This window comes from Ambystoma mexicanum, chromosome 7q, assembly GCF_040938575.1.
Source record: "Ambystoma mexicanum isolate Mex_15411 chromosome 7q, UKY_AmexF1_1, whole genome shotgun sequence".
In the NCBI taxonomy this organism is placed as follows: Eukaryota; Metazoa; Chordata; class Amphibia; order Caudata; family Ambystomatidae; genus Ambystoma; species Ambystoma mexicanum.
Window position 1 is genome coordinate 555,284,243 of NC_090941.1, and position 26,552 is coordinate 555,310,794.

Sequence of the window (26,552 nt, forward strand, 5' to 3'; positions counted from 1 at the left end):
TTGTCATGCAGGTTTTTTTTATAAGACTGGTGGTGAACTTATTTTATGTGTCAAGTTTCTATTGCAGTTTTGCACCACACATGTGGTCACTTGTCACAAAGGACCCAAAGACACCCCAACCTTCAAAGTGTATATGGGTTACATTTTGGAGGAGCAACCATGGTTAAGGCATTTGACAGGATGCCAGGTCATTGTCCGGCGTCCTATTGTTAAAGAAGAAAAGGGTTTCGTCATTTTGGTCCACTACCTGTAAATGGCTTACCCTAAATTCAGTTGTTTTGTAATCGTGGCACTGCCAACAGTTTTTTTACACAAAGATGGACACATCTCACCTTAAACATTCATTAATTTAATGCTGTGGGGGCAACATGTCAGAGAATATCCTTTGATCGTGTTGTCTCTTTTTGAATATATTTACCAAACATTTAAATTATGAAATGTTAATTACTTTTTAAAGCATTTTCATACACTGAGTTGCATCACATTCTAGAGAAATGTTTCCTTTATTTACTATATGATACCTTCTAAACTTCAGTGCACCTTCACTAAGAGGATTCACAGTGGCCTGGGGGAGAACGAAGATGGTACAGAGTTAGGTCCGGTCCGTGTGCAGTTCCTAAAAGGAAGGATTTTAGGCATAGGTATAGAAGGAGGATGTTTTAGGTGGAGGGGCATCAAGTGTGAAATTATCTTCCACTAATACTGCTTGTACCTGGCCATACTAGGGAGGTTCTGTGGACATCCAATCTAAGAGTAGAGAACATTTCATGTCCGTAAATAATGTTGTGCTTCTACCCTATGCGCTGATTCCATACCCACCACCATGTGTTCCTTAATTTTGAACATAGACTTGTACCCTATGAAGAGACCTGATTACATGTGTAGTGCCCATGGCAGAAGGTACTGCATGTTAGCCAATCAGCTTCATCGTAATTGTGTAGTGGGGTGTGATCGAGTCCATTTAACAGATACTCGGATTACATTGTAAGCCTGCCCTCTGTGGCTCACAGCATATGAACATGTGTTGTGATATCATTGATGCAGTGGAAATCTTTACTCACCCAGTGGTAGATGTAGTGCAAGCAATTTGTGTTGTTGGCTTTGCTTCCTGTTTTATTTTATTGCCATCGATGGATGTAGATATCTGCGTACTTCAGGTAGTGTTCTTGGTTACCCTGGATGATGCACTTTGCCTAGAGGTTTCAATAGAACCATTTGCCGTTGCTTGACTTTAGTGATCAGATGCAGTCTAAGGGTGTTTGCGATTTTCATTCGCACGCAATCTTTTTTCATCAAAATGCTGTGGTTTCGCATTTAGGTTCTAGTGACCAGGGGCAGTCAAAGCAGCTTCTTTATTCAGGGTGATGAGTAGACTCCCTCTGATTTTTGCTATTGCAGTTTCAGTTCTTCCCATTGGTTATTATTATGGTATTGATTGAGCGCAGACCTATCTTCGAGAAGCAACAGAGCATTTTACAGAAGTATACAACAATACAGATACCCAACAGAGTTCTTTACAGAGGAATACAACAGTACAGATGCATAATGGAGTAGTTTTCAAAGGTAACAGAACAGATATACAGCGGGGAGGGGTAGGATACAGAGGGCCACCGAGGAGGGGTACAGCTTTACAGGGTGGTGGGGACGAGACGGGAAGACAACGTCTAGTGAGTCAGTCAGCACGGGGGGCATGTAGTGAGTCAGGTGGCGTGGGGGTGATGTGATGGCCTAGGTGTTGAGGAGGAGAGACTCCTTGAAGAGCCCAACGATTATTGTGGAGTAAGTTGTGATCTCTCGCATGCTTCTGTAGTTTACTTGTGAATTCTTCCACTAGAGTAAGGGAGGTTGAGGCCAGTGCCTAGTTGACTATGATCTTTCAGGTCAGGTTTTGTTAGGTCAGAATCAGGTGATGGACAAACAGGCATAGGTTTCAAAAGGTTTATTTCCTCTTCTGTTTCAAAAACACCTAATTTTTCCATAACTCTGTAATATTAAGCCCTACTCTATACAAATGAAAACATCAAGGGATGCTCATCAGTGTGTCAAGATGGTCAAACATAAACAATGTCCTCTGTCCAGAAATCCTATTCTAATCTACTTCCTCTACCTACTGCTCAAAAGAAAATATAAAACGGATTCCAAGATGGCCGCCACTAGGAGAGCACCATGATCGATGCTCTCCTGAACCTCGTGTCCCCTAACACACTTAGTTGAGCCTTGTCGCCCCTAGCAAGTGAGGGCTAAATCTGTTCCCCCCACCTCCAAAGGAAAACATGCTCTCTATCACCGATGGAACTGCTCGAGCCCATAGAACTGCAGCCAGAGACCTTGCAGAGCAGCCCGGGACCATGGACGGGAAAAGCAAGGAAGGTGAGGAGGGCCGTGGAGCACGGCCAGGAGTGCGCAAACAAACCCGGGGACCTTGCATGGAGAAGATTGCAGTAACTCTCAAGGGGGTCAGAGCAAAGCAGAGAAGAGCGCAGCGAGGGACTCCATGAAGTTTTGTGTCCCCCAACTTCACACTAGGGAGACCAGAGCTTCAGAAGGGGCCAGCTGGAGACCAGGACTCAAGAGCGCCACACAACCAGAGACACTCTAGCGGTAAGCATTGAACAGAGAGGAGGAGCGCCTGCTAAATGAGAGGTGCCAGGGGGAGGCAGCCGAAGGCAAGGCCCTCATTAAAGTAAACAGGTCAATTCAGGACCCCAGAGTGACCAGGGGGGACTCACCATAACAGGAAAGGCATGGATCAAAGAGAGGATGGGGAGAAAGACCCAGGCTCGAGGCTAGGGGGTACAAGCACATAACGTGGGACTTCCAGAGAGAGTGAAGCGCACGCCAGACACATACGGCCTCACCAGCAACATAGCAGCCTTGACCCCCTGTGCTGATCACACAACTGCATGAAGGGTGGCCTAAGCACAGACATATAACAACCTGCGAGGAGAGAATGGACGCTCTCCCCATCAGGAGTAAGAAGACTACGGACAGTAATACGCCTACAGGAACATTTTGAACTTCCCTGTAACAAATAAGCTTAATACAGGAGCCCGAATAGGAACGCCTTGCTCCTCCAACACAGGATTGAGGGAAGCAGCCTGCTCACATAGCAAGAAGGAAGCAGTGAAGAGATGAGCCCCTTACTTTGGAGAGGGAAAGGGCACTCAGGAAGAAGTAAGGCAAGCGAAAATGTCGAAGACCAGGGGAAAAGACTTACTATTAATATCAAAGGGTCCCAGGAAACCTCCCGAGAACAATCTTCAGAGGATGTGGAGCAAAGAAGTCATCTCCCCTCAGGGAATGCAGCTGCGTCAGGAACAAACAGACCAAGGTGATCCTCAACCAGAAGAAGGCCAAGACCAAAACATGACACAGTCTCTACTTAAACACTATTTCATGGATTTTAGGGATGGTATCGCTGACACAGTCCACAAGCAGATTACCATAATGAGAGAGGACCTGGTGTCAGCACGCCAGGAGATAAAGCAGGATGTAAACAAAATGGAGGAAAGGGTCGACATAAATGAGAGTTGACAGAGGATTCTAGGAAGACGGAAACTTGGGTTGAGCAATTTGCAACTGCAACCCACAACCTCGAGTTCCAGACAGAGGACCTAGAGAATAGGCAGAGGAGATCAAACATCCAAATCAAAAGTCTCCCTTAGGATGTCCCAGACAAAGACCTAGAAACTGTGGTAAATGGAATCTTTGTGGACCTACTAGACGCAGAGGAAAAGTCAGGTGTGCAGATAGACAGAATCCACAGAGTGGGCCCCCGAAGAGCGGAACAAGGGGCACAGCCTAGGAACGTACTGGCAGCCCTGCAAGATTATAAAACTAAGGAACAGATACTGCAATCAGCAACAAAGGCCAAACAACTAACCTATAACGGGTCTGAACTGTTTTTTTTACAAGACTTGTCCCAGATTACTCTGGCCAAAAGGAGGAAAATGACCTCGGTTTTGCGGGTCCTTCGAGACAAGGATATCCGATATCTTTAGATGTTCCAGTTGGGACTGGTGTTCCAGTGGCAGGGGAAGCGATATCGGATCACGTCCTTTGAAGATGGAGCGAGAATCTTGGGGATCGAGGAGGAAGATCAGGAGACAACGGCGCCCCAGGCAAAGGCCCAAAGCTCGCACAAAAGTTGGGAATGTTCAAGGGTGGTGAAACCAAAGAGAAACAAGTAGGGGGGATACCGCTCCCAATTGAATGGTCCGGCCCTCTGAGACGGATAGTAGAGAAGGCTACATTCAGGGAAGGACAGACCAATTTGAGACAAAGAGGTACAATGGGCTCATTGATCAGCTAGGGAGGGCGAAAAATGGGGTTGTTTTAGGAGGCTCCAAGGGGAGAGGGAGGTGGGGATGGAATTGAGAAAGGGTTGGGCGAAACCCGCTGAAGCGCAGGCTGGGGTACGTAATGGACTCAATTCCCGAGAGGGAGATTCGGGGAGTGGGGGATAGTGGCCGGTTGAGCCCTCCCTGCCGGGGGGGAGGAGAGGAGAGGGTGAAGAGGGAAGAGGGAGGATGGAGGATGGGGAGGTGGGTGTGAAGGGAAGGGAAGGAGAGGGGGGAGGACCAATTAGGATAGGTCAGGGAGGTACAACAATGGTCGACAATCCTATGATAATGGATAGCCACAATAAGCTAGGCATCATATCCCTGAATAGAAAAGGACTAAACTTTGAAGAGGAAAAAATTGGAAAGGTACATAAGAAGGGAGGGACACGATATAATAACATTACAAGAGACACAGGTTCAGACCCGGGACAGGGAAAAACTGAGACTGCAAGGCTTCCGCCAAATTTATCAGTCCACAGACAAGACTAAGAAAGGTGGAGTGCTGATAGCCTTGCTGAACAACTTGGATCTTATAATTACTGAAATGGATAATGACACCCACGGGAGCTATTTAGCCTTAAATATCCAGAGGATGGGGGAGGGTTACACAGTAGCAACTATCCACGCCCCAAACAAAAAAAGATGCCTTCATTCAATAAGCCCTGGTCAAACTTGAAAAATGTGCAAAGGGACCCATAATTCTGACATGAGATTTTAATATGGCCTGGGATCCAGAAAGGGATAGATCCACGTAAACTAAATGAGCTCAGGGGAAACCTTCGAAAGAATTGACTGAAAAAAAGTATTTTCCTGGTTCCTGCTTACTCCATGTGGAAGCTTGTTGGCGGTTCCCCCTCTGAGCTGTGTCTCAAGCCGCTGTGGTACTCCGTTCTTGCTCGGGCGGACACACCCCACAGCTCTGGTTTCTCACTGGCCGGGTCATGTTGTCCTCCAGGTGTGACACCACATCTGGTATTCTGTCTCTCTGTGCATCTCTCTCTCTGTGCATCTCTCTCCTTTACGTGCGCTGTGGCATAATTAAAATGTGTGGATATTCCTTCCTGATTGGTTCCTTGCCTGGCGTGACTTCAGGAAGTTTGTTTTTCAGTCGTTCTGACATTTTCCTTAAAAAGGATTAACTTAAGTTTGAGCCAGAAGCCGAGCCAGCCATTGTTAAAAGGCTCTCACACATTTTAGTTCCTGCATCCCCATAAAGGTGTTAGTCTCTGGCGGGGAAGGGATGCAGAGTCACCTCCAGAGGGATCCTGCTTACACTGTCCCCTAGGTAGTGTTGAGCATAGAAGGCTCATCTTCCTAATCCCAAAGGGGGTGGCTCCCCTTTGGGGAAAGGTGGTGAAGTCTTTGGATTCATCACAGTATCTTCAGGTGTGAATGGTAATTCCATGCTTCGAAGAGTCATAGAACTTTCCCTTGAGTAGGTGTGTGTTAAGAAGACCTTTAAGGTTGTGGACATATCACAAGATGTCAGGTAGGGCCTGTATAGGAATGTTGGAAGCTGCAGAAGGAGGTGACTGGCACACAGGTAGCATGGTTGTTGCCATAAACCTTTATTATACCAGAAATAAAAGAGAAAACCTACCTCTCCCTAACTCTAAGAGGGGTTTCCCCACCTGAACTAAGATACTAAGGATCAGTCAGGATGTCCACTTAAATAAAGAGTCCACTGTCCTGTGCCAAAAACCTATCTCTGTCCCTTACACTTACAACTAAACTAATGTGTTCTAGGTGAAAATATCTTTTAATTAAGGTCTTTAAAAAAAATTGATTTAGAAAAACTGCTCTGTGACCGCACAGAGCGGTCTTTCTAAATCGAACTCTGGCACGCCCCTGTCGCACACCAGTGCGCACAGTGGCTGCCAGACTCAGTGGCACCAGGAAGCGCCAGATGAGGAGAACGGGTAAGTGTGTAGGTGCGTGTGTTGTGTGTGTGTATGAGTTTTGGCTGCGGGGGGCGGGCTGGCAGGAGGAGCAAAGGGGGCATCGGGGGTAAACCCCCCGAATTGTCACAAAAAAAGAAAGAATCAGGTCTATGTAGAAGGCCCTCAGTATTATGGTTTCATGATGTACTACCAAAATAAAAATGACCAATATAAATTGGTCTTTTACTCATGAGACCTTAATAAAGAGGTCTTTTCACATAGAACCAACCAATGAAGTAGAGAATCTTCTTAGTCCATATGAATGGGCTCCCTTCTTCTGGAGAACGAATCACAGTTCCCAGTCTTTTGTGGGATCTTTACCTGAAGGAATGACTCCCTTAACAAGAAAGTTAAAGGTTGAAATGTTAAAACGCTGCAAAGTTCTCAGTTCAAATTCAAAAGTTAAAGTTTGAGTTCGAACATCAATATTCCTTATTGCCCATAGTTGTTTCTTCACTATTGGGATCCTAAAGAATGCCCCCTCTTCTCCAGGTGTCTTACTCTCAGTAGTTTAACATTGCCAAGGGACGGCTCCCTTTTCCTCCGCTTTTCCCAGGCTTAATTTGCAGTTAAGTTAATTTTTTTAAACATCTCTTTAATTGAGCGGTTCACATCTCTCCAACTACAACCACATTATTGCCATACAACACCATATTGAATAACAGGTGATTATGTTGTGCAGCCTTTACAAAGTCAGATAGAGAGCATAGGCGGCAACCCCCCCCCCCAACCATCCGACCTGTCCTCCGCTCAGGGTGAAGTCCTCAACATGGTCGTCGTGTACCCATCTCACACATCACCTGTTTCAGTTCGAAGTGTGACCTCTCGCCATGAGATAAATCATGAGAGGGTTCCAAATGCTTTTGGACTAGTTTTGCTGCCCGCATAGGGTTGCATACTCTTTGTCTGTGTCACTCAACCAGACTTGTTCTTTCAGCCATTGATTCACTCTCGGAGGGATTGTACTTGTCCATTTCATCAGTATGCACCTTCTGGCCACTATCATGCATGTCGCTAATAATTTGCGGTACCGTTTCGGCACCCCTGGTGACCACCCAAATATACAGCATAGCATTGTACAAGGAACATTTTGTCCCACCATCTCTGTCGTGGCTTAAATTGCAGTTCACAAAACCAGAGTGAATGTCTCCCTTTCCCTGGCCTTTTCTCAGACTTTCGTGGCAGTTCACTACGCCACGGGGAATGTCTCATTTCCCCTGATCTTTCCTCACACTTTGTTTCACAGTTCACAGCCCCAGGGCGAAGGAGTCCCTTCCCCTGGCCTTTCTTCGTATATATACAGTATGGCAGACCTGGTGCACTCTCCTACCAGATACTACCACAAAGATGTCGTCTTATGCTATTCTCCCTTTGGAGTTGCGGTCACTGACCCGAGCTTTTCTCTGGTTTCCGCTTGGCAGACTTGGTTCACTCTCCTGCCAGGTACTGCCACAAAGATGATGAATTATGTTGATTCTCTTTTGTGGGTGCGGGTCCCAGGTCCGTGTTTCTCTTTGTTTTTCTTCTGGCAGACTTGGCGAATTCATTTGCCAAGTACTGCCATGAGAAAGATGACTTGCGACGATCTTTCATTTTGCTTGAGGGTCCCAGACCCTGTTGTCTATTCTTTCTTCAACATATTAGTGTCCTATGAAGTACTATGGGGACTTTGCCTCTTTCCCCTGTATTGGGGAAACTTTTCTTTGGTTCCCCTCCTGTTGCATCTGCAACCCTTTTGCGCTTCTCCCACGAACCGTTCCAGTAACCCCTGTACCCTCAGGGTTGGACCTGGCATCTCCTGGGCAGTCTCGGGATTGTATCGCCCTGTGTTACTCACCGGACGGTGAATGATCGATGCAAGACCACGTCTGCGTTACCCTGGGATGTTGATTGAAGAGCTTGGGTTGGAGCCTCCACCCAAGCCTCCTCTCTATGAGGGAAAAAGATCTTTTCTATGATATGCCTCTTTGCTGTATGTAAAAACAGGTAAAGAGACCAATCACCTAAAAGAGTGGGGAGAACGTACCGCCACGGACCCAGCTGAAAAGAAAGAACAGGCAATAAGCAACCGGTGGAAAATTAATGTCCACAATTCCTAAAACACTAAGAAACAATACCTGAAACACTCTTTCTAGCTTCTCAAGGAGGACACACACAAGATTCTTCCTATAAGTACATAGAGACGTTATGAATACTTTTCAAACAGCCAGGAAAGGATTATAAGGAGAGGAATATTTCTTACCACTAGTTGATTGGGTTTAGATTCAAGGTAAAGAACAACAACAGTACAAAATAACAAACAGGGAGGTTAGTGAGGGTACTAGCCCCGGGCGGCACGAGGAGCGCACTAGATACGGGTTGGTGCACAATCTGCAGAGCGTCCCTCTGTGTACTTGAGGATATGTGGTATATAAGCAGTCCCAGCACAGAGAATGAATCCAATGCAGAATGAGGATAACAGTGTTGTGTCCAATTCACATGGTTCAGAAGAGATGGCAGTAATCACTCCCCGAAGGCACAGTGGAAAAAAGGCACAGGATCGCTAGTCCAAAAGGACTGTAAGCAGAGCAGACTAAGAGGAGCCCACCGAAAACACCGGAGAGTATGAAGCCGACTCACCATGTTGGAGCGATGTGGAGCAGCTCGCAAAGCAGGTTAGAGAAGCAGGAGAGTCCGGAATGAGGGCAAAGGTCCGAAACATTGGCTGACAGTAGACAAGATCTACCGGAGGTCAAAAGGAGTATGTTATTTAAGCAGGATGTTCGGTACACGGGCTGGCAATTAAGTGTTACGCTCACCTGGCTCCCACAGAGGCGTCGATCGGAACTGGACAGCTGCGGCCTCCACCAATGTGACGCGTAAGGCCGAGATGACGGACTGGACTGGCCCACCTAGCTTCGTTTGCTTGGCCCGTAGGAATATTCTTCTGCAAATGGAGAAAGGGAATTAACCACCCGTGGAGTTGAGCATAAATCCCCCACCCCCGCTGTGTGTCCCCACAGATCGCCTTTGATGTCCCCTCTTATAGTCTCACCTGATGGTTTGAAAAGATGAGCTCTCCATCCTGCATTGAGTGCAGGGGCGCGTTGATAACCAGTTGCTTCACTGGCTCGAAGGAATTGGTGAGTTCCAGAACAATATTGACTCCAAGATTCCCGGTTAAACGCCGTAAGTATAAAGTTCGTAAGAGTTCAAATGCCTGACTTTCACTCTTGTCCGATTCCTTGCAGGTTGCAGCTTGACCCTAATGAAGAGTTCCTCGTGGCAACCGGTAGTATTCTGGTAAGGATTTGTGTTTTCCAACACAGTTCGATAAAATAAAGTCAATATGTAACCTGTTGCTTTGTCCCTTTTTAAGGCTCTGAGAGAAAGTATGAAGTCTTGGGGAATAATACCTCTGGCGGTAAAATCAGGTAAGTCTATTGTGGTGAGGAGGGTTCCCCTTGTTAGTCCCTTTGTTTCACCTTGCTGTCCTTTTGTTTCCACTTAGGGGCCGGGGTTCGGCGAAGATGCAGTGGAAGCTGCGCCGACACGTGAAGAGGAATAGTACCCCCTGTTGTAAAATCAGGTAAGTCTATGGAGGGGTAACTAATATTCCTCTGTGTATTCCCTTAGCTCACCTTGCTGTTCTTGTCTTCTCCTTAGGTGCCGGAGTGCGGCGGGAACATGCAGGAGGATGCGGTGGAATGTGCTGGATGCTGAATAATGCGAAGCGTGTGCTGCTCTTCGGGCGTGGTTTAAATAGCCTCCAAAGTAGTCCCAGGTAAGAATTCCTCCCCAGCCCCGCCCGAGTAAAAAATAGTCCCTAAGTAAAGTAGTCCCTTCCAAGCCTCTTTTGGCTTGGAGCTCTTGCAGCATGGTCTGCATCAGGTAAGTTTTCAGCATGGTCTGCATCAGGTAAGTTTTAATCTATGAGCCTGGCGCCTATGGCAGGGGTTGTTGGGCTTGCTTAGGATAACTTGATGCCTGCTTCCGGGGTTGCTGGACGTGGTCTGGGTCCCCGGGGGTAGGCATCATGACAGCACTCCCCCCCAAGGCCCCTCCTAAAGTCGTTCTTCCCTGTGGTTTCGGTTTGTCTGGGAAATTTTGGTGGAATTTTTTCACCAATCGGGGTGCATGAACATGGTCACTAGGTTCCCATGACCTTTCCTGTGGTCCGTAACCTTTCCAGTCGATTAAATAAAAGAGTTTTGACTTTATCAGCTTGGAGTCCAGGATGTTCTTAACTTCAAATTCGGGTTCTCCATCTGCAAGGATAGGGTCTGGTTGCTTGGTTAGTCCCTGGTTGCACTGGCTTCAAAAGTGACACATGAAAGACGGGGTGAATTTGCATATTAGCAGGTAAGTCCAACTTGACAGCCACCGGGTTGATAATGGCCTTAATAGAGTAAGGTCCCTAATATCTGGGGTTAAAGGTCCGTGTTCCCTTTAGAGGTATATGTTTTGTGGCTAACCATACTTGGTCCCCTATCTGGTATTGTGGAGTATCACTTCTATGCCGATCAGCATCTTTCTTGTATTTTTCTTTCGCCCGTTTTAAATGTGTAGATGCTTCCTTAAAGGCTTGTGTAATTGTAGCGTGCAGATGGTCCACTGCGGGCATTTCTAAGTGTTGGGGTGAGTCAAGGTCTGAGGTTCGAGGATGGTGCCCATATAAGGTATAAAAGGGGCTTTGTCCAGTTCCAGAGTGTACTGAATTATTGTATGCATATTCGGCGATCCAAAGAATGTCTTTCCAATTACTCTCAGTCTGATGTAACATACAACGCAGGTATTGTTCGAGAGTCTGGTTGGTCCTCTCCGCTTGACCATCGGTCTGGGGGTGGTGACTGGTCGATAACCTCACATCGATTTGCGCCAATTGACAACATTTTTTCCAAAAATGTGAAATGAATTGACTGCCCCGGTCAGAGACCAATATGGACGGAAATCCGTGTATGCGAACAATGTTTTCGAGGAACTCCTTGGCCAGGATTGAAGCTGAAGGTAATCCCTTTAAAGGAATGAAGTCGGCCATCTTGGAAAAAAGATCCACAATAACTAGAATGGTGTTAACTCCATTGCATGGGGGTAGATCGGTAATAAAGTCTAACGATAAGGTGTGCCATGGCGTAGGTGGCATGTCTAAAGGTTGTAAGAGTCCAGCTGGTTTTTTCTTTTGACTTTTGTTTTGGGCGCAAATGCCACAAGACATCACAAATGATTTAATATCCTTTCGCCAGGTGGGCCACCAGAATTGTATTTTAATTTTAGCTTCAGTTTTTGCAATACCTGGGTGCCCCTCCATTAGGGTATCATGATAACGGGAAATGACTAGCTCTTGTAGTCCTTGTGTGGCAGAAATAGCCGCCCTTGGTAATAATGCAGATCATTGGTGACAGAGTAGTCCGGGCCTTTTTTTACCCAGTCCTGCAGGGCTGTAGGATCAAAGAGTTGCTGGATCTTTACCTGAATGTCCTCTAGTGTCTGTAGAGTAGTCATGCCAAGAATTCTTTGTTCGGAAATTATAGGTACTGGTTCTGGGTTCACTTCTGCCTCTCCCATCCCTATTCGGGATAAGGCGTCTGCTTTACCATTCTTACAACCTGGTCGATAGGTTATTACGAAATCAAACTCAGCAAAGAACAATGCCCATCGGAGTTGACGTGACGATTGGGCCTTGGCTGTCTTTAAATACTGTAAATTCCGGTGATCACAGTAATGGTATGCCTGGCACTGAGAAGATAGTGCCGCCAAGCCTTGAAGGTGGATTTAATGGCTAATAACTCCTTGTCGGTAACCGTATAGTTTAACTCGGGTGCCGAGAACTTTCTGGACCAAAATGCTACTGGTTGAAGCTGGCCAGTTTCAGGATCCTTTTGAGACAGGACACATCCCATGGCTAGACTGGATGCATCGGTTTCCACTATGTATGGAAGTTCAGGGCGCGGGTGCTTTAATACAGGTGCAGATGTGAATTTCGCTTTCAGCTCTTGGAAGGCATTTTCAGCTTCTTCAGTCCACATAAAGCGTTTATTTTTTCGCAAGAGTGCTGTGATGGAATGCACAACATGTGAAAAATCCGGGATGAATCTGCGCTAGAAATTGGCAAAGCCGAGCATGCTTTGCACTCCTTCACTGAACTTGGTGATGGCCACTTAAGGATTGTGTCCACCTTTCGTGAGTCCATTCGGACTACCTTTGGGTTCAGGATAAACCCAAGGAATTCAACTTCTGTGGCATGAAAAACGCATTTTTCCATTTTTGCATACAGTTTGTGCTGGCGCAATTTCCCAAGGACTGCTCGGACGTGCTTCACATGGTCAGATTCTGAAGAGGAGTATACTAGAATAGCATCGATATATACGACAACACAAACGTCAATGAGTTCACGAAGGACATCTTTCATGAAGTATTGGAAGGCTGCTGGTGCATTGCACAACCCGAAAGGCATCACCTGGTATTCGAATAACCCATACTTAGTGAGGAAAGCAGTCTTCCATTCGTCGCCTTCTTTTACACGTAGCAGATGGTATGCCCCTCAGAGATCTAATTTAGTGTATATACAAGCGTCCTTCACTTGGTCTAGTAGTTCAGGTATCAGAGGCAATGGGTATCGGTTCTTAACAGTTATCTGGTTCAATGCGCGGTAGTCTATGCACGTTCTGAGGTCACCTTCCTTTTTGGGCACGAAGAACAAAGCTGAAGATGCGGGGGACTTGGATGGGCGAATAAAGCCATTGGGAAGGTACTGGTCTAAGTATTGTCATAGGTGAAGGTTCTCAGGTTCCGTAAGGGCATAGATCCTGCTACAAGGGGGTTGTGCACCGGGTATGAGATCGATTTGACAATCGTACGATCTGTGAGGAGGTAAGGTATTTGCCTGTTCTGTTTGGAAGACATCCTGGAATTCTTGGTATTCTGGAGGTAGTTGCATGACTGCTGTGGTTACAGTGGCCAGGCCTGCGTTCTGACTTTTCTTTGGGTAACAGGTTTGTGCACAATCCGGGAAGGTTATTCTCTTCTCTCGCCAATCAATACAAGGATTATGTGTTTCCAACCAAGGTATTCCCAGTATTATTTGGAACAGTGGGGCTTTGATTAGATCAAACACAATAGTCTCTCGATGCCCATCCTGACCCAATAGTGTCATCTCTGCGGTGGAATGAGTTACAGGCCCAGAGGCAATTTCAGTTCCATCGACTGGTGATGACATCTGAGGTGGTTTTTCAGCAGAGAGGTAGATTCATCCTGGAAGCCAATTCATAGTCCACATAGTTTCCTATGGCCCCGCTATCAATGTATGCCCTTACTGCGTGCATATGCGATGGCTGCCCTGGATCTACGAGGACCATTGGTATGATGAAATGCGAGGTCTGAGTATCCTTCTTCAAGCTCGGCAAGCGGTCCTCTACGCTTGTCGGGTGTGGTCGTTTCCCGAGTCTGACTCCATATGGCTTTTATCAGCAGCTCCTACCACCTTCTTGGGTGGTTTTACAGGGCAATCCCGTAGAAAATGCCCAGAAGTTCCACAATATAGACACAATTGCATTTGCCATCTCCTTTCTCTTTCCTTCTGGGTTAAGGATCCTTTAACCCCTCCGATTTGCATAGGTTCTGAAGCATCTGCTCCTTTGGGGTTAGCGTGGGTTTTGACCAACACCCGATTCTCAAACTTGGCTCGATCAGCCTTTCTGTTCTGAAGTCTGTGATCTAACTGGACCACTCAGTCTATATATTCAGCGCAGTCTTGAGGTGGGTTCACGACTTGAGCCAAGACATCCTTGAGTTCACCTCGAAGCCCTCGATGAAATAACGTGATTCATTTTACCTCAGGCCATCCAGTTTCCACTATCAACCTATTAAAGGTTGCGATGTAGGATAGAAGGTCCTGGTTACCCTTTCGTAGGGACAAAAGTTTGTTATCCAGGGCCTGTCCTTGGGAGTGCTGGGCAAATAGTCTTTCCATGCTCGTTTGAAAGCCCTGACCATCCCGAAGAATTGCGTCATCCTGAGAAACTAGTGGAATTGACCAATCAGCTGCACTGCCGCTGAGATATGACAATACAAAGGCTACCTTGGCTTGATCATTTAGGAAGGCTCCAGGTCTGCATAAAAAGTGCAAGCGGCATTGTTTCATAAACACGGTGAACCTTTTGGGATCTCCGGCAAAGCGTTCGGGTGGAGCTAATGGAATATTTCCTGGTAGGTTTATTTGCACAGGGTTACTCGATAACACAGGAGCTGGATTTCCCCCGGAACCAGGTAGGGGTGCTTGTCCAGCCTGGCTTTGCAATAGTTGCCTGGCAATGTCATCAGTTCGCTCCTTTGACAAAATCCGTTCACTCCTAAGAGCATTGGTTTCTTGACGGGCGGAATGCACTTCAGCCCTCAGTTACCCTATTAATTGGGCCAATTGGTCAGTCTCTGAGGTATCCATAACGCCCGGGTGGGAATTTGTGGGTAGGCTTCGCGTTCTGTTACGCTCACCTGGCTCCCACAGAGGCGTCGATCAGAACTGGACAGCTGCGGCCTCCACCAATGTGACGCATAGGGCCGAGATGACGGACTGGACTGGCCCACCTTGCTTCGTTTGCTTGGCCCGTAGGAATATTCTTCTGCAAATGGAGAAAGGGAATTAACCACCCGTGGAGTTGAGCATAAATCCCCCACCCCCGCTGTTCTCCCCACAGATCGACTTTGATGTCCCCTCTTAAAGTCTCACCTGATGGTTTGAAAAGATGAGCTCTCCATCCTGCATTGAGCGCAGGGGCACGTTGAAAACCAGTTGCTTCACTGGCTCGAAGGAATTGGTGAGTTCCAGAACAATATTGACTCCGAGATTCCCGGCTAGACGCCGTAAGAATAAAGTTCGTAAGAGTTCAAATGCCTGACTTTCACTCTTGTCCGATTCCTTGCAGGTTGCAGCTTGACCCTAATGAAGAGTTCCTCGTGGCAACCGGTAGTATTCTGGTAAGGATTTGTGTTTTCCAACACAGTTCGATAAAATAAAGTCAATATGTAACCTGTTGCTTTGTCCCTTATTCAGGCGCTGAGAGAAAGTATGAAGTCTAGGGGAATAATACCTCCGGTGGTAAAATCAGGTAAGTCTATTGTGGTGAGGAGGGTTCCCCTTGTTAGTCTCTTTGTTTCACCTTGCTGTCCTTTTGTTTCCCCTTTCGGCGAAGATGCAGTGGAAGCTGCGCCGACCCGTGAAGAGGAATAGTACCCCCGGTGGTAAAATCAGGTAAGTCTATGGGGGGGTAACTAATATTCCTCTGTTTATTCCCTAAGCTCACCTTGCTGTTCTTGTCTTCTCCTTAGGTGCCGGAGTGCGGCGGGAACATGCAGGAGGATGCGGGAAAGTGAAGATGCTGCGAAGGCCGGTGAGTTCAGCGCGGCGCTGCAGCAGGCGAGGCGACGCGCATAAAATAACTTCTTTCTTCCAGCTCGAAGGCACGATGGATCGGGAATTCTGGTAAGGATTAAAGGTATTGCTCTTGTTCTAACATTTTCTCCTTCTTTCTCCCTTTTTCTAGGATCTCCAAAATCGAGGCGGGTGTGGCAGAAGGCTGGATGCAGACTTGCAGGCACGGTGAGCGTTACGCTGCGGGATGCAGAATAACGCGAAGCGTGTGCTGCTCTTCGGACGTGGTTTAAATAGCCTCCAAAGTAGTCCCAGGTAAGTATTCCTCCCCAGCCCCACCCGAGTAAAAAATAGTCCCTAAGTAAAGTAGTCCCTTCCAAGCCTCTTTTGGCTCGGAGCTCTTGCAGCATGGTCTGCATCAGGTAAGTTTGCAGCATGGTCTGCATTAGGTAAGTTTAGTCTATGAGCCTGGCGCCTATGGCGCCAGGACTGACTCTCCATATGAGACTGGACCCAAATAGCCCCTAGCAGGGGTTGTTGGGCTTGCTTAGGATAACTTGATGCCTGCTTCTGGGGTTGCTGGACGTGGTCTGGGTCCCTGGGGGTAGGCATCATGACATTAAGGGTACAAAACAGAAGACTAAAGCAGTCCGTCAAACAGGCATAAGGTTCGGTACGCGGGCTAACTTTAGGCAATGTAACAGAAGGCAGAGGAGTCCGGATAGCCAGGCAAGAGTTCGGTACACGGGAGTCGGAGAACAAGAACGTTGGCACGAAGACGGAACTTCGAAACGCCAGATTGCAACTTCAAACAGAAGCAGCGTTCATTGAGTTACAGCTGCTTTAATCAATGAGGAAACAGAGGGGGACGTAACCCGGAAATGAGGCTCTAATGCGCCATTGGTGGTGTAGCTCACATAAGCGGAGCCTCATGGGAAATGTAGTTTGCATTAGCCCCTTCTCCACGGCAGCTTCCACTGAGCGTAGAATGGAGCTGTAAAGCACTGCACGCCATGACTGAGGGCTATGATCTTGTGCGCGTTCCTACTTGATTGAATCTGTCTGCCCTGATGTATAGGAGGGTCTAGATGCGTAGGGAGCAAGTGGCGAGGTGTAACACCCTGGCTCTATGGCGTGCTGTGGTGGCTCCGCAGTTGTTGGCACCTTGCAGTCGGCGCATCTTCTTTTGACCATGCTGCCAGACTCCTGCCTCTGCTCTGCCAGCTTCTCGGCCGGTCCATCACTGTATGTGGATGCCTCCCCTTCCACGTCCTCATCATCAGCCTCTTCTTCCTGAACCAAACTGATGTCTCGTTCTCCGTTTCTGCAGACAGGGATTCACAATTGGGGAAGTCCTTCCTTTGTCTTTATTCGGAAGGGGCACTGAGAACGAGAACGCACATTCCTTCAAGTGCTCTCAGTGCTCTGCACCTCCTCCTCGTCCCAGTAAATCTCAAGGCAGTCCTTGTTAGTTCATCCCTACTCTTCCTCGTCTCAATGAATGTTGGATATGCAGTCTTACAGACATACATAGCGGTGGTATAGAATTGGGGTTCATAGGGTAGGAGGATGTATAGGGTGCTAGATGAGGGGTGTCATACCGTGTTCTCTCTAGATGGTCGTCCTTGTCCCCAGAGGGGGGGGTCTCTCCCCATGTGCTCCTCCCTCTGTGTACCACCCCCAGGAGGACTATCGGGGAGCTGCATCACCATCCTGTCCTCATGGGAAGGGACTCCCCCTCGGGGAGAAGTGACAACATTTTAGGATTTGTCACAGATCCTCTTTGCTAATTTCATTACCTTGTCCTTCATAGGCTTGAAGGCTAAGACTGAGGCCTGTATATAAAGCAAAACAAAGGGGGGTCTGGGAATCTCTCTACCAGCACGAACACAGCCCAATGACCTGTTCTTGGGTGAATAACCCCTGGGAGAGACCCTACCAAGTCTTTAGCTCACTGTCCCTTCCACAGAGAAGAAATATCCCCGCATATCAGTCTTTGTCCTGCCCAGGTAAAGACTAAAGACTTGGAAGAGTCTCTCCCAGGGGTTATTCACCCAAGAACAGGTCATTGGGCTGTGTTCGTGCTGGTAGAGAGATTCCCAGACCTCCCTTTGTTTTGCATAAATTAACGTCGGGTCTCCGCGCTGAAGGGGATGCTGGAGCTGAAAGTAATGTGCTAAGGGGACACAAGGTCGACTGCAGATGCGTTCGTGCCATTACAGCCCCCAATTTCTTGTGTGAAAAGAAACACATTTACTCTTACCGTTAAATACACCAGTTATTTTCGTACAAGGCAAATAAAATTATAATTTAGGCTGCACTTGAGAGAAAAAAACAGCACCGAAAGGAAGCTGCACAGTGCAGAGGACACATATGTTCAAGCCTTTTGTTTGCAGCACACAAGCCACAGCCTCTTGGATTAGAGACCCATTTAACTTTCATTGTAGAGTGATTAACCAAGTTTTCCTTTCTCTAAATGCAGCCGCTGTGAACTTCCAGGATGTCTTATCATCAGACACTTTCTAATTAGGCTTCTTGCATTCACACAGTAAACTGCAGAACTATAAGGACAAGAGTATGGGCAGAGCTGGCTAAGTTACATGATGGGTACAGTATTGGGAGAGTGAGAAACCTGAAGGTGTCTCGCCCGCTAGTCCCCAGAGATCTGTCATCCAGGTGGCCAGGACACGGCCATCGCTATTGGATCCAGTTCCTGGGGGTGGCTCAGTGGGGGAGGATCACCTGGATGAAGGGTCTTCAGGGAGTGGAAGTTGGACACTGAAGGTTGTGACACGGTATCCCCTTCCTTGTAAAATCTTTTCCCCATCCTACCCTGTAGGATATTTAGAAGCTCTACCCCCGCCCTCCTTTTCCGATACAAACACTTTCTTACACCGTGACAGACAATGGACTAACACCAGAGCCGTTTACTTGACATTTCCTAACTTTGGGTCTCACCCTAAGTTTCTAGGGGAATCCAGACGTGGACCCCTTGCTCATTATTCTTAGAGAGGCACAGCTAATCCCTACTGATGAGGTTCAACCAGACCGAAACACCTGTCTGGGGTTGCTGTTGGTACTCTTGTTCAGAGGAGAATTGCCTAGCATTTCGGTGCTGGACTGCCGCAGGGCAGGACAAAGACTGATATGTTTAGGATATTTCTCCTCTGTGAAAGATAGTGAGCTAAAGACTCTGGGTAAGGCTCTTGTAACGAGGACTCATGTCTGGCAGAGAGTCTCCCAGGACCCCCTTGTTATTTACATATTTCAAGTAACTTTGGGTCTCACCCTAAATTACTAGCAGAATCCAGACGTGGACCCCTTGCTCACTATTCTTAGAGAGGCACAGCTACACCCTACTGATGAGGTTCAATCAGACCGAAACACGTGTCTGGGGTTGCTGTTGATACTCTTGTTCAGGGGAGAATTGCCTTGCATTTCGGTGCTGGACTGCCCCAGGGCAGGACAAAGACTGATATGTTTAGGATATTTCTCCTCTGTGAAAGATAGTGAGCTAAAGACTCTGGGTAAGGGTCTTGTAATCAGGACTCATGTCGGGCAGAGAGTCTCCCAGGACCCCCTTGTTATTTCCAACACAAAAGAGTCAGGCAGAGTAAGGCAATTGACAATAACCACACAAACCTGACAGCCTTTTACCTTCCTCACAGGGATAAAAGGCAAAGCACAAGAGCACACTACGAGCAAGGCCAAACGCACGAGGAAACAGCTACACCGGACCGGCAGTTCAAACAGAGGAGAAAGACTGTGAGACCTGAAAGGATGATGAGGGAACTGCTCTTGCCCTTTTCAACTCAGACCCGCGAAGCCTCCGAAAGGGAAATCATAAAACCGGAATTTACAGCTGATGTGTGGAGTAACATATATCAACGGTGCATGGGGGGCCTCCCGCATTGATAGTACAGGCGGGGAGGTGCACTGGCTACTGTGGTACCGTCCTTGACTCCAGAAGCAAGACAAGCCAACGGGTTCAGCACAGCCGGTGAGTCGGAGAAAGCTGGTAATAAACTGACCTCTGTTGAGCCCAAGGTTGCAATCGACAACATTATATGAATGCAAGGAACTTGTGAACAAAGAGCTTGTGTGTGTTTGAACTTTTGGGAAAGCCCAGAGAAGGGCCAGGTGCAGAGTGATCAGGTGCCACAGGAGTGCTCATTCGAAATGACTCTCGCTGGCCCCCTTTTGTTTTGTGTTGAAACTGCAAGTACCAGAAGGCCCTAGGAAAGTGCAGTGTGAGGTGTCAAAGTGGTCCTACAAGAGTCACATCAAATCCCTTGTACAATCGAAAGTCTCTGACCCCTTGCCAAGAGAAAGCTAGGAGAAGGGAAACCACGCTTTCTGATGAGATGAAGCAAATCATGAACTTTGTTAAAGATGGCTTTGTGAACCCGACGGAGGGATGCCAAGGGAAAAGCTAAAAGAAGTAAATCCTGCATTATGATAGTATTGATATTCAGAGTGAAAGGCCATAATGAATCGGGCAGCGGGAGGCCCACGTTGCAATAAGCATCGAGCCCGACGGAGGGAGATCCTAGGGGCAAATAGCAATCGCCCAAGGTGCAAGATCACAGAAGGAACTGTTTGTTTGTTATTTTGATCCAGCAGGCCTTCCAAGGCAAGAGACTTTGCAGAAAAGAGACTTGGCCACTGAAGGTCCTGGTATTGTTGGATAGAATTGAGAACCACATGCTGGAGAGGCCCAGGAGTGTGCTGTACTCAGGAGTTCCGCCTTGCCCTGTGCTTAAAACGTGGGGAATGAAGACCCAGCCATACCATCCTGACTTATCATTTTGTGAACACTTCTTTCTTTTCTGCTGAACATTATCCCAAACTATTTTTGTAAATTAGCAGTAAGGATTGGAAATAGGTTTTTTAGTATAGGCCCTTTTTATTTGACTAGACTCCACTTGGACTGCCTTATTATCATTTGATGGTCATAGCTTGCTCACATCTTAGATTTAGGTTTAGAATAGGCATTTCTCTCACCCCTTATACAGTTTAATAAACACCCTTGAACTGTGATCACTTGTGCCTTTCTTTACTGTTGCCACCATGAGTTCCTTACAGGAGCTACGTCAGGATGCTCTTGCTTCCATTCAGGCTTACTATGATCATGTTACCAGAAGGGTTCCCCATCGGCATTAAGTGATATACAGAGACAGGTGATATGATATGACATTTATAGCGCGCCTATACACAAGTGTTTAAAGGCGCAATGAGGCAAGGGAGGGGAAATAAATAGAGGATAAGACAACTAGGCCAAGTGAAATTGAGATCGCGCAAGTGCAGGGGAGAGGGAAGGGGAGGAGGAGAAGTGCAAGACATAGGATTAAGACATAGAAATAAGAGAAGTGCAGCCAGGAGGTGGCAGTGCAGGGGTTAAATGCAGACAAGTGTTAGATAAGTGCAGGTAGGGGGACTGTAGGGTTGCAGATACAGCCCCAAGTGCAGGGTTGCCAGGAGGCAGAGCAGGTGTGCAACTTGGAGGGCAGGGTCATGGGTCCGTGGTTCAGAGGATAGCCATGTAACCAGTGCAGTATCAGACAGGGGATCAGCAGGGAAGTGGAAGATAGAAGGCAGAAGCAAAGAGGAACGTCTTGAGCTGCTTCCAGAACCAGAGATGGTTCTGCTCAAGTTTCAGAGAGGCAGGAGGCTGTTCCAAAGGGTAGCACCAACCAAAGAGAGAGATCTTCCCCCAACTCGTTGCTTAGAAAAGCGACTGACCATCACAGAGTTGGAGGTGGAGGAGTGAAGAGCTTGAGAAAGAAGCTACTTCTGTAGAGAAAGCTGGAGATATTTTGGTCCCAGGCCCCAGAAGGCCTTGTGGACAATGCATAGGGTCCTGAATTTGATTCTTGCAGCCACTGGGAGCCAATGGAGAGATTTCAGTGCTGGAGAGATACTGGGCTTGAGGCCAAGGAAAGGTCTCGCTTTCCTGTTCTGAATGAGTTGCAGAGGGCGGTGAGTAGAGGCAGGTTTATTTAAAAAGAGGCTGTTACAGTAGTAAAGTCTAGAGATAACCAGAGCTCTGGATCAGTGAACTTCTGGGGGAAGCATCGGAAAGGAAGAATCCCTCTGAGGAGGTGCAGTTGGTAGTTTGACTTCTTAGAGATGTCGGAAATGTGAGGAGAGAAGGAGAGTGTGGAGTCGAAGATAACCCAGAGGTTCTTAGCCCCACAGGTGGGAGTAGGAAGAGGGCCAAGGGAGGCCGGCCAGAGTGTGGCGGATAAGAGGGGCGCAGGTGTGCTGATGAGGATCTCTGTCTTACTGTCATTCAGGCAGAGATCATTAGTGGCACACCACTCTGGATTGCAGACAGATAATCCGGGATGAGAAGGAGAATAGGCGGCAGAGGGGAGCCTAAAGGCGAGCTGGGTGTCATCCGCATAGCACTGGAAGTTGGAGCAGAGAGCAGCCATGCGCTGGGCGAGAGGTGCCAGGTATTGGTTGAACAACCAGGGAGAAAGGTTAGACCCTGTGGAACACCACAGGTGGAGAGAGAGAGGAGAGGAAGGACCCAAGTTGGACCTGGGCGGGTCGGTCAGCGAGGAAAGATGTCAGCTCGGCCAGAGCCTGATGAGTGATACCCAGGTTATGACAGAGCCGGTTGAGCAGGATGGCATGGTTGACTGTGTCAAAGGCAGAAGAGGGATCAAGTAGCATGAGGCCAGAGGGGAGGTTTGAATCGAGGTTAGAGGGCAGGTCTTCGTGGATGTTCAGGAGAGCAGTTTCCGTGCTTCTGGCTGCTCTGTAGCCAGACTGATGGTCATGGAGACAACCAACAGATTCAGTGTTAAGATTTAGCTGGGAGATGGCCAGCTTTTCCAGGAGTTTTCCCAGGAACGGAGTGACAGAGATCAGGTGATAATAATTGGCGCAAGGGAGGGGTCGGCTGAGGGTTTTCTGAGAAGAGGGTGCACAGGAGAGTGCTTCAGAGGGGAGGGCAAGGTTCCAGAGGCGAAAGAGTGGTTGTAGAAGTCAGCCAAGGCTGGAGCGAGGGTGTCAATGTGGTCCTTGATGGCTTTGGAAGAACAGGGAAGAACCTGTGTAGATGAGGTTTTCATAGAATGGTGAGCCATATCAAATGAAATTACCAGCTCTCACCTTGACAGCAGTCATAAGGTTGCATGCGCCATGCACTGTGTGTGGCTGTGAGGGCTTAGAGGTGTCCAGCTGGGAATGAGGTGCTTGTGACTATAATCAAACGGTGATCAGGAAGGGAATTGAGCCTGAGAACCATAGGGAAATATCTGCTCTATCAGTGGGGAAGGCAGACTCTATATCTGGAAGAGTGGGATAGTTGTATTGGTGGCAGGGTGGCAATGAAGCACAGCAGCAGAAAGCCCTGGGATAGCAGAAACGTGGAAGTATTGTAGAGGTATCAGTGAGTGTGTGACGAACTGAGGAAAACAAAAATTATGAGCTGCTATGAATTGAGCTCTGACATGAGGTGACACTGTGGGGCCTGGCGAGTTAGGACTGCAGAGGAGCAAATCCTGACGAGAGATTTGAGTAGTGTGTGGAATCAATTTCCAAGAGGAGAGCTGAGGAGGCAGCCTGCACCTAAAAAGGCTGAATGTATGCAGGCAAGATTTGAGTAAATCGGCAACAGAGCCCCAAGGATTCTTCAATGCATGTGGTGTACCCAAGCCAGTCACACCAGTGAGGGTGATGCAGAGGACCCAGTGTGAAAATATCAGCCTCTAGCTGAGTACTGCATGTAAGTATGTACCTACCTTTAGACAAACCAGACAGCAATAGGAAACTGTCCACATGTAACAAGTGAAATCTCTTTTCATTCATTATAATAGTAATAATATCAAACAGCATGTCAGCTTCTTTGCACTTCTAAGATTTATAATAAAATATGATATCATTACCCAATTCAATGGTGCTTGGTTTAGCAACCTCAGAAAGATGAAGGGCTGAGCGCACCCTGTAGGATTAAAATCTCTCTGCTTTTGGCTGGAGTGAGCACCTAAATTAATGAGCTCTCTGGCCAGCAGAATGGGTTAACCTAGGACCAGTCTAGTAAAATGTAGTTGTTTAACAAAAACATTGCTGGTCGTTTTGTTGGAGCTTTTGGAAAGAATTGTTTGCATTTTCTTTTCTTTCGCAGGTCCCAGCCGGAACAAGACCTTTAAGGCCAAGCCCAAGCTCAACAAATTTCATAAAGACCATCACCCACGAGCAGCTGTTAGCAGAGATGGTGCAGTCTCATATGGTTAAGGATATGTGTTTGATTGGTGGAAAGGTAAGAAGTTCATGCTGGTACTGCAGTGAATTCTCCCCTCCCTCCATTTCTGGTTATTTTGAAATTGTTACTTTTCCCTTGAGAAATGTCTCTCTTTTTTCAGGGTTGTGGAAAAACTGTGATTGCCAAGGAGTTTGCCGATATGCTACGATATGAAATCGAACCTGTTATGCTGTACCAGGTACAAAACCAACCACTGAAAAATAGGATTTATTAAGCTTTAACATGTAATGAATAGTGGTCCTGCTACAAATGTATTTATTCACATGCTTATTTATGCAGCAGTTCCATCCGATCAGTGTGCTAGAATATTAGTATGATCTGGTGGCAAGACTTGATTGTATAAAACTAATTATTTATTTGGGAATGTTCCTATTGCATGGACCACCACCAGTTCTAGAGACCCAAAGCAATGGACAGACTTTAATAGGGCCCACCTGGCCTTTTAGGTCTTCAATAATATCCTACACTGTTTTCTGTGTACGTGCTGGATGTCCAGAGGCAAGGATTCCTTGTATGAGAGATTGCATTGAGAGAGACAGGGCAACGTGGGTAACCTGCAATCAGGGTAATAGGTGGCCAATGATCTGCGGGTGGAGGACTGGGTCCGATAAGGTTTTTATATTGTTGTCAGATAGGAGCAAGGTTCTGATGCTGACAAGAAGACCATTCCATTCCCTCTGTACAATTGAGGCTGCGTAGGAGATGTTTTTACATTTCATTTCCAGAAATGGGACAACAGCTCTTCTGTGGCATGCACATTTGTTTACCCATAAATAGATGCTGCAATGCAAGATAAGGTTTGCATTAAGCAATTTCTCATCAGCTTGATTCCATTTAAGGTGTGAGGGGAGCTGGGGTAGGTCAGAGACCTGTGTTATCTTTTTATCTTTCAAGTTCTCAATTGCTCTCACTTTCTCTGTCAGTATTAGGTTACACAACCATGGTATGTGCAATGTCCGCTGTAGTCCTTTTTTTATGGGGGATAGCTATTTTGCACTTGTCCATTCTGCTGGAACATGCCTGTGCATAATCTTATTCTGTTTGCCTGGTGCACTTTCTTCCTTCACTCTTTCTCTTATCCATGTTACAGCATTATTCCAAAGTTGGGTCACTGACCCTTTCTTGTCGAAGTTCGTATCATTATTATCGTCCCTTTTTAAGTGTTGGGTTTTTGATCAAATCCATAGAATCTCAAAGCGAGTCATAACTCAATACAATATCACATCAACAAGATAAAAATGTATCAACATATGAACAATACAATAGACACAATGACAATAATGTAAACAACAGCACTCATGAAGTGTCTCTACACTAGATTCTAGCGTTTTCTCATGAAAGTTTGTGATATATGCATTAATAAATGTTATTGTTATACAATCTATATATTTTTATGGGTACTATGTCCATTTTTTCAGGACTTTTAGTTTTGAGAGAGCTAGCACTCTCACCTCCTATGATATAGTTATTTTTTAAATTTGAGGTTCTATCTCTCGTCTTACATGTAGACATAGGTACACCTCAGACTGCAGATATAGGTTGACCCTGTTTAGGAGTCAATTAATGGGGCTATAGATTTACCTGTTTTAGGTACACACCAAGCTGAAAACTACCCAGCATGCTGCATACTGCCTCATCGCACGACGGAAGAAATTCAACCACATCACCTCAATGCTCAAGAATTTTCACTTGCTACTCCATCAAGCCTTGAATTACCTTATAGATACCTGCATCATCTACAGAGCATAGCTGACCAAGACACTGTTCCACTTGGCCCAGAAATGCAGTATCTGAGGTGACCAAAACCTTCCCAGACTGGAATCCAGAAGGATAAAATTAAAAAGCAAGAATGTTGATGCCCCTACACTCAGGAAAAGCATACTTACAAGAATTACATTGGATTGTTCCCTCTTGCATCTGGTCTCTCGGTCAACCAACTTTCCTCCTGATCTCACCTGAACACCACTCATCCATGGTTCTGAGTGCAGGGCTATTATAGCCATGCCCTTCCTGATGTTCCTCTCCTCCCCCTTCCCATTGGTCTTTTGTGTAACCTGTCCATTCAGTTCAATCTATCCATGTACTTAGTACACTTACAAAGTGTATAGCTTTGAATGACCAGGTGGGACAGAACATATTAGCCAAAGAAATGGAGAAGGAGGGAAGATATATTTTTGCCCAAATTCAAATAGGAAGACAATGTTATACCATCGCTACACTGTATGATCCAAACTCTGGGCAGGACGGGTTCCTCCAGGGGGTATTGGTTAAGCTTGAACATTTCGCCGAAGGTACAAATAATCTTGACATGAGATTTTAATATGGCCTGACATCCACAAGTTGACAGGAGCAGGGCAGGACAGTCTTCGCACAGACCTCCCACTCAAAAATTAATATCTAGCATGGCCCATCTAACTTTAATAGATGCCTGGAAAGAAACACAGCAGGGAACACAGGGGTATACCTTTTACTCACACGTCCATCGGACATTTTCGAGGATAGATTATATGTGGGTCTCAGCCTCCTTGTTAGATGAATACAGAAAATTGACCTGGGTCCTATAAATCTGTCCGATCATGCACCATTAATGTTAAAAATGTTCCAGGATATGGAAGGGTCAGGATTATGGCGGTGGAAATTCCCAGAAC

At 46.8% G+C, this 26,552-nt stretch overlaps 1 protein-coding gene across 1 annotated transcript in view; it reads left to right on the forward strand.

Moving 5' to 3' along the window:
* Window positions 1-26,552, forward strand: part of VWA8 (von Willebrand factor A domain containing 8) — a 3,012,337-nt gene that overhangs the window by 754,189 nt on the left and 2,231,596 nt on the right. The window contains exons 11-12 of the mRNA XM_069639376.1: window positions 23,767-23,901; window positions 24,005-24,082. Of these exons, the coding sequence (XP_069495477.1) occupies window positions 23,767-23,901; window positions 24,005-24,082 (213 nt within the window). The remainder of the gene's footprint in view (window positions 1-23,766; window positions 23,902-24,004; window positions 24,083-26,552) is intronic.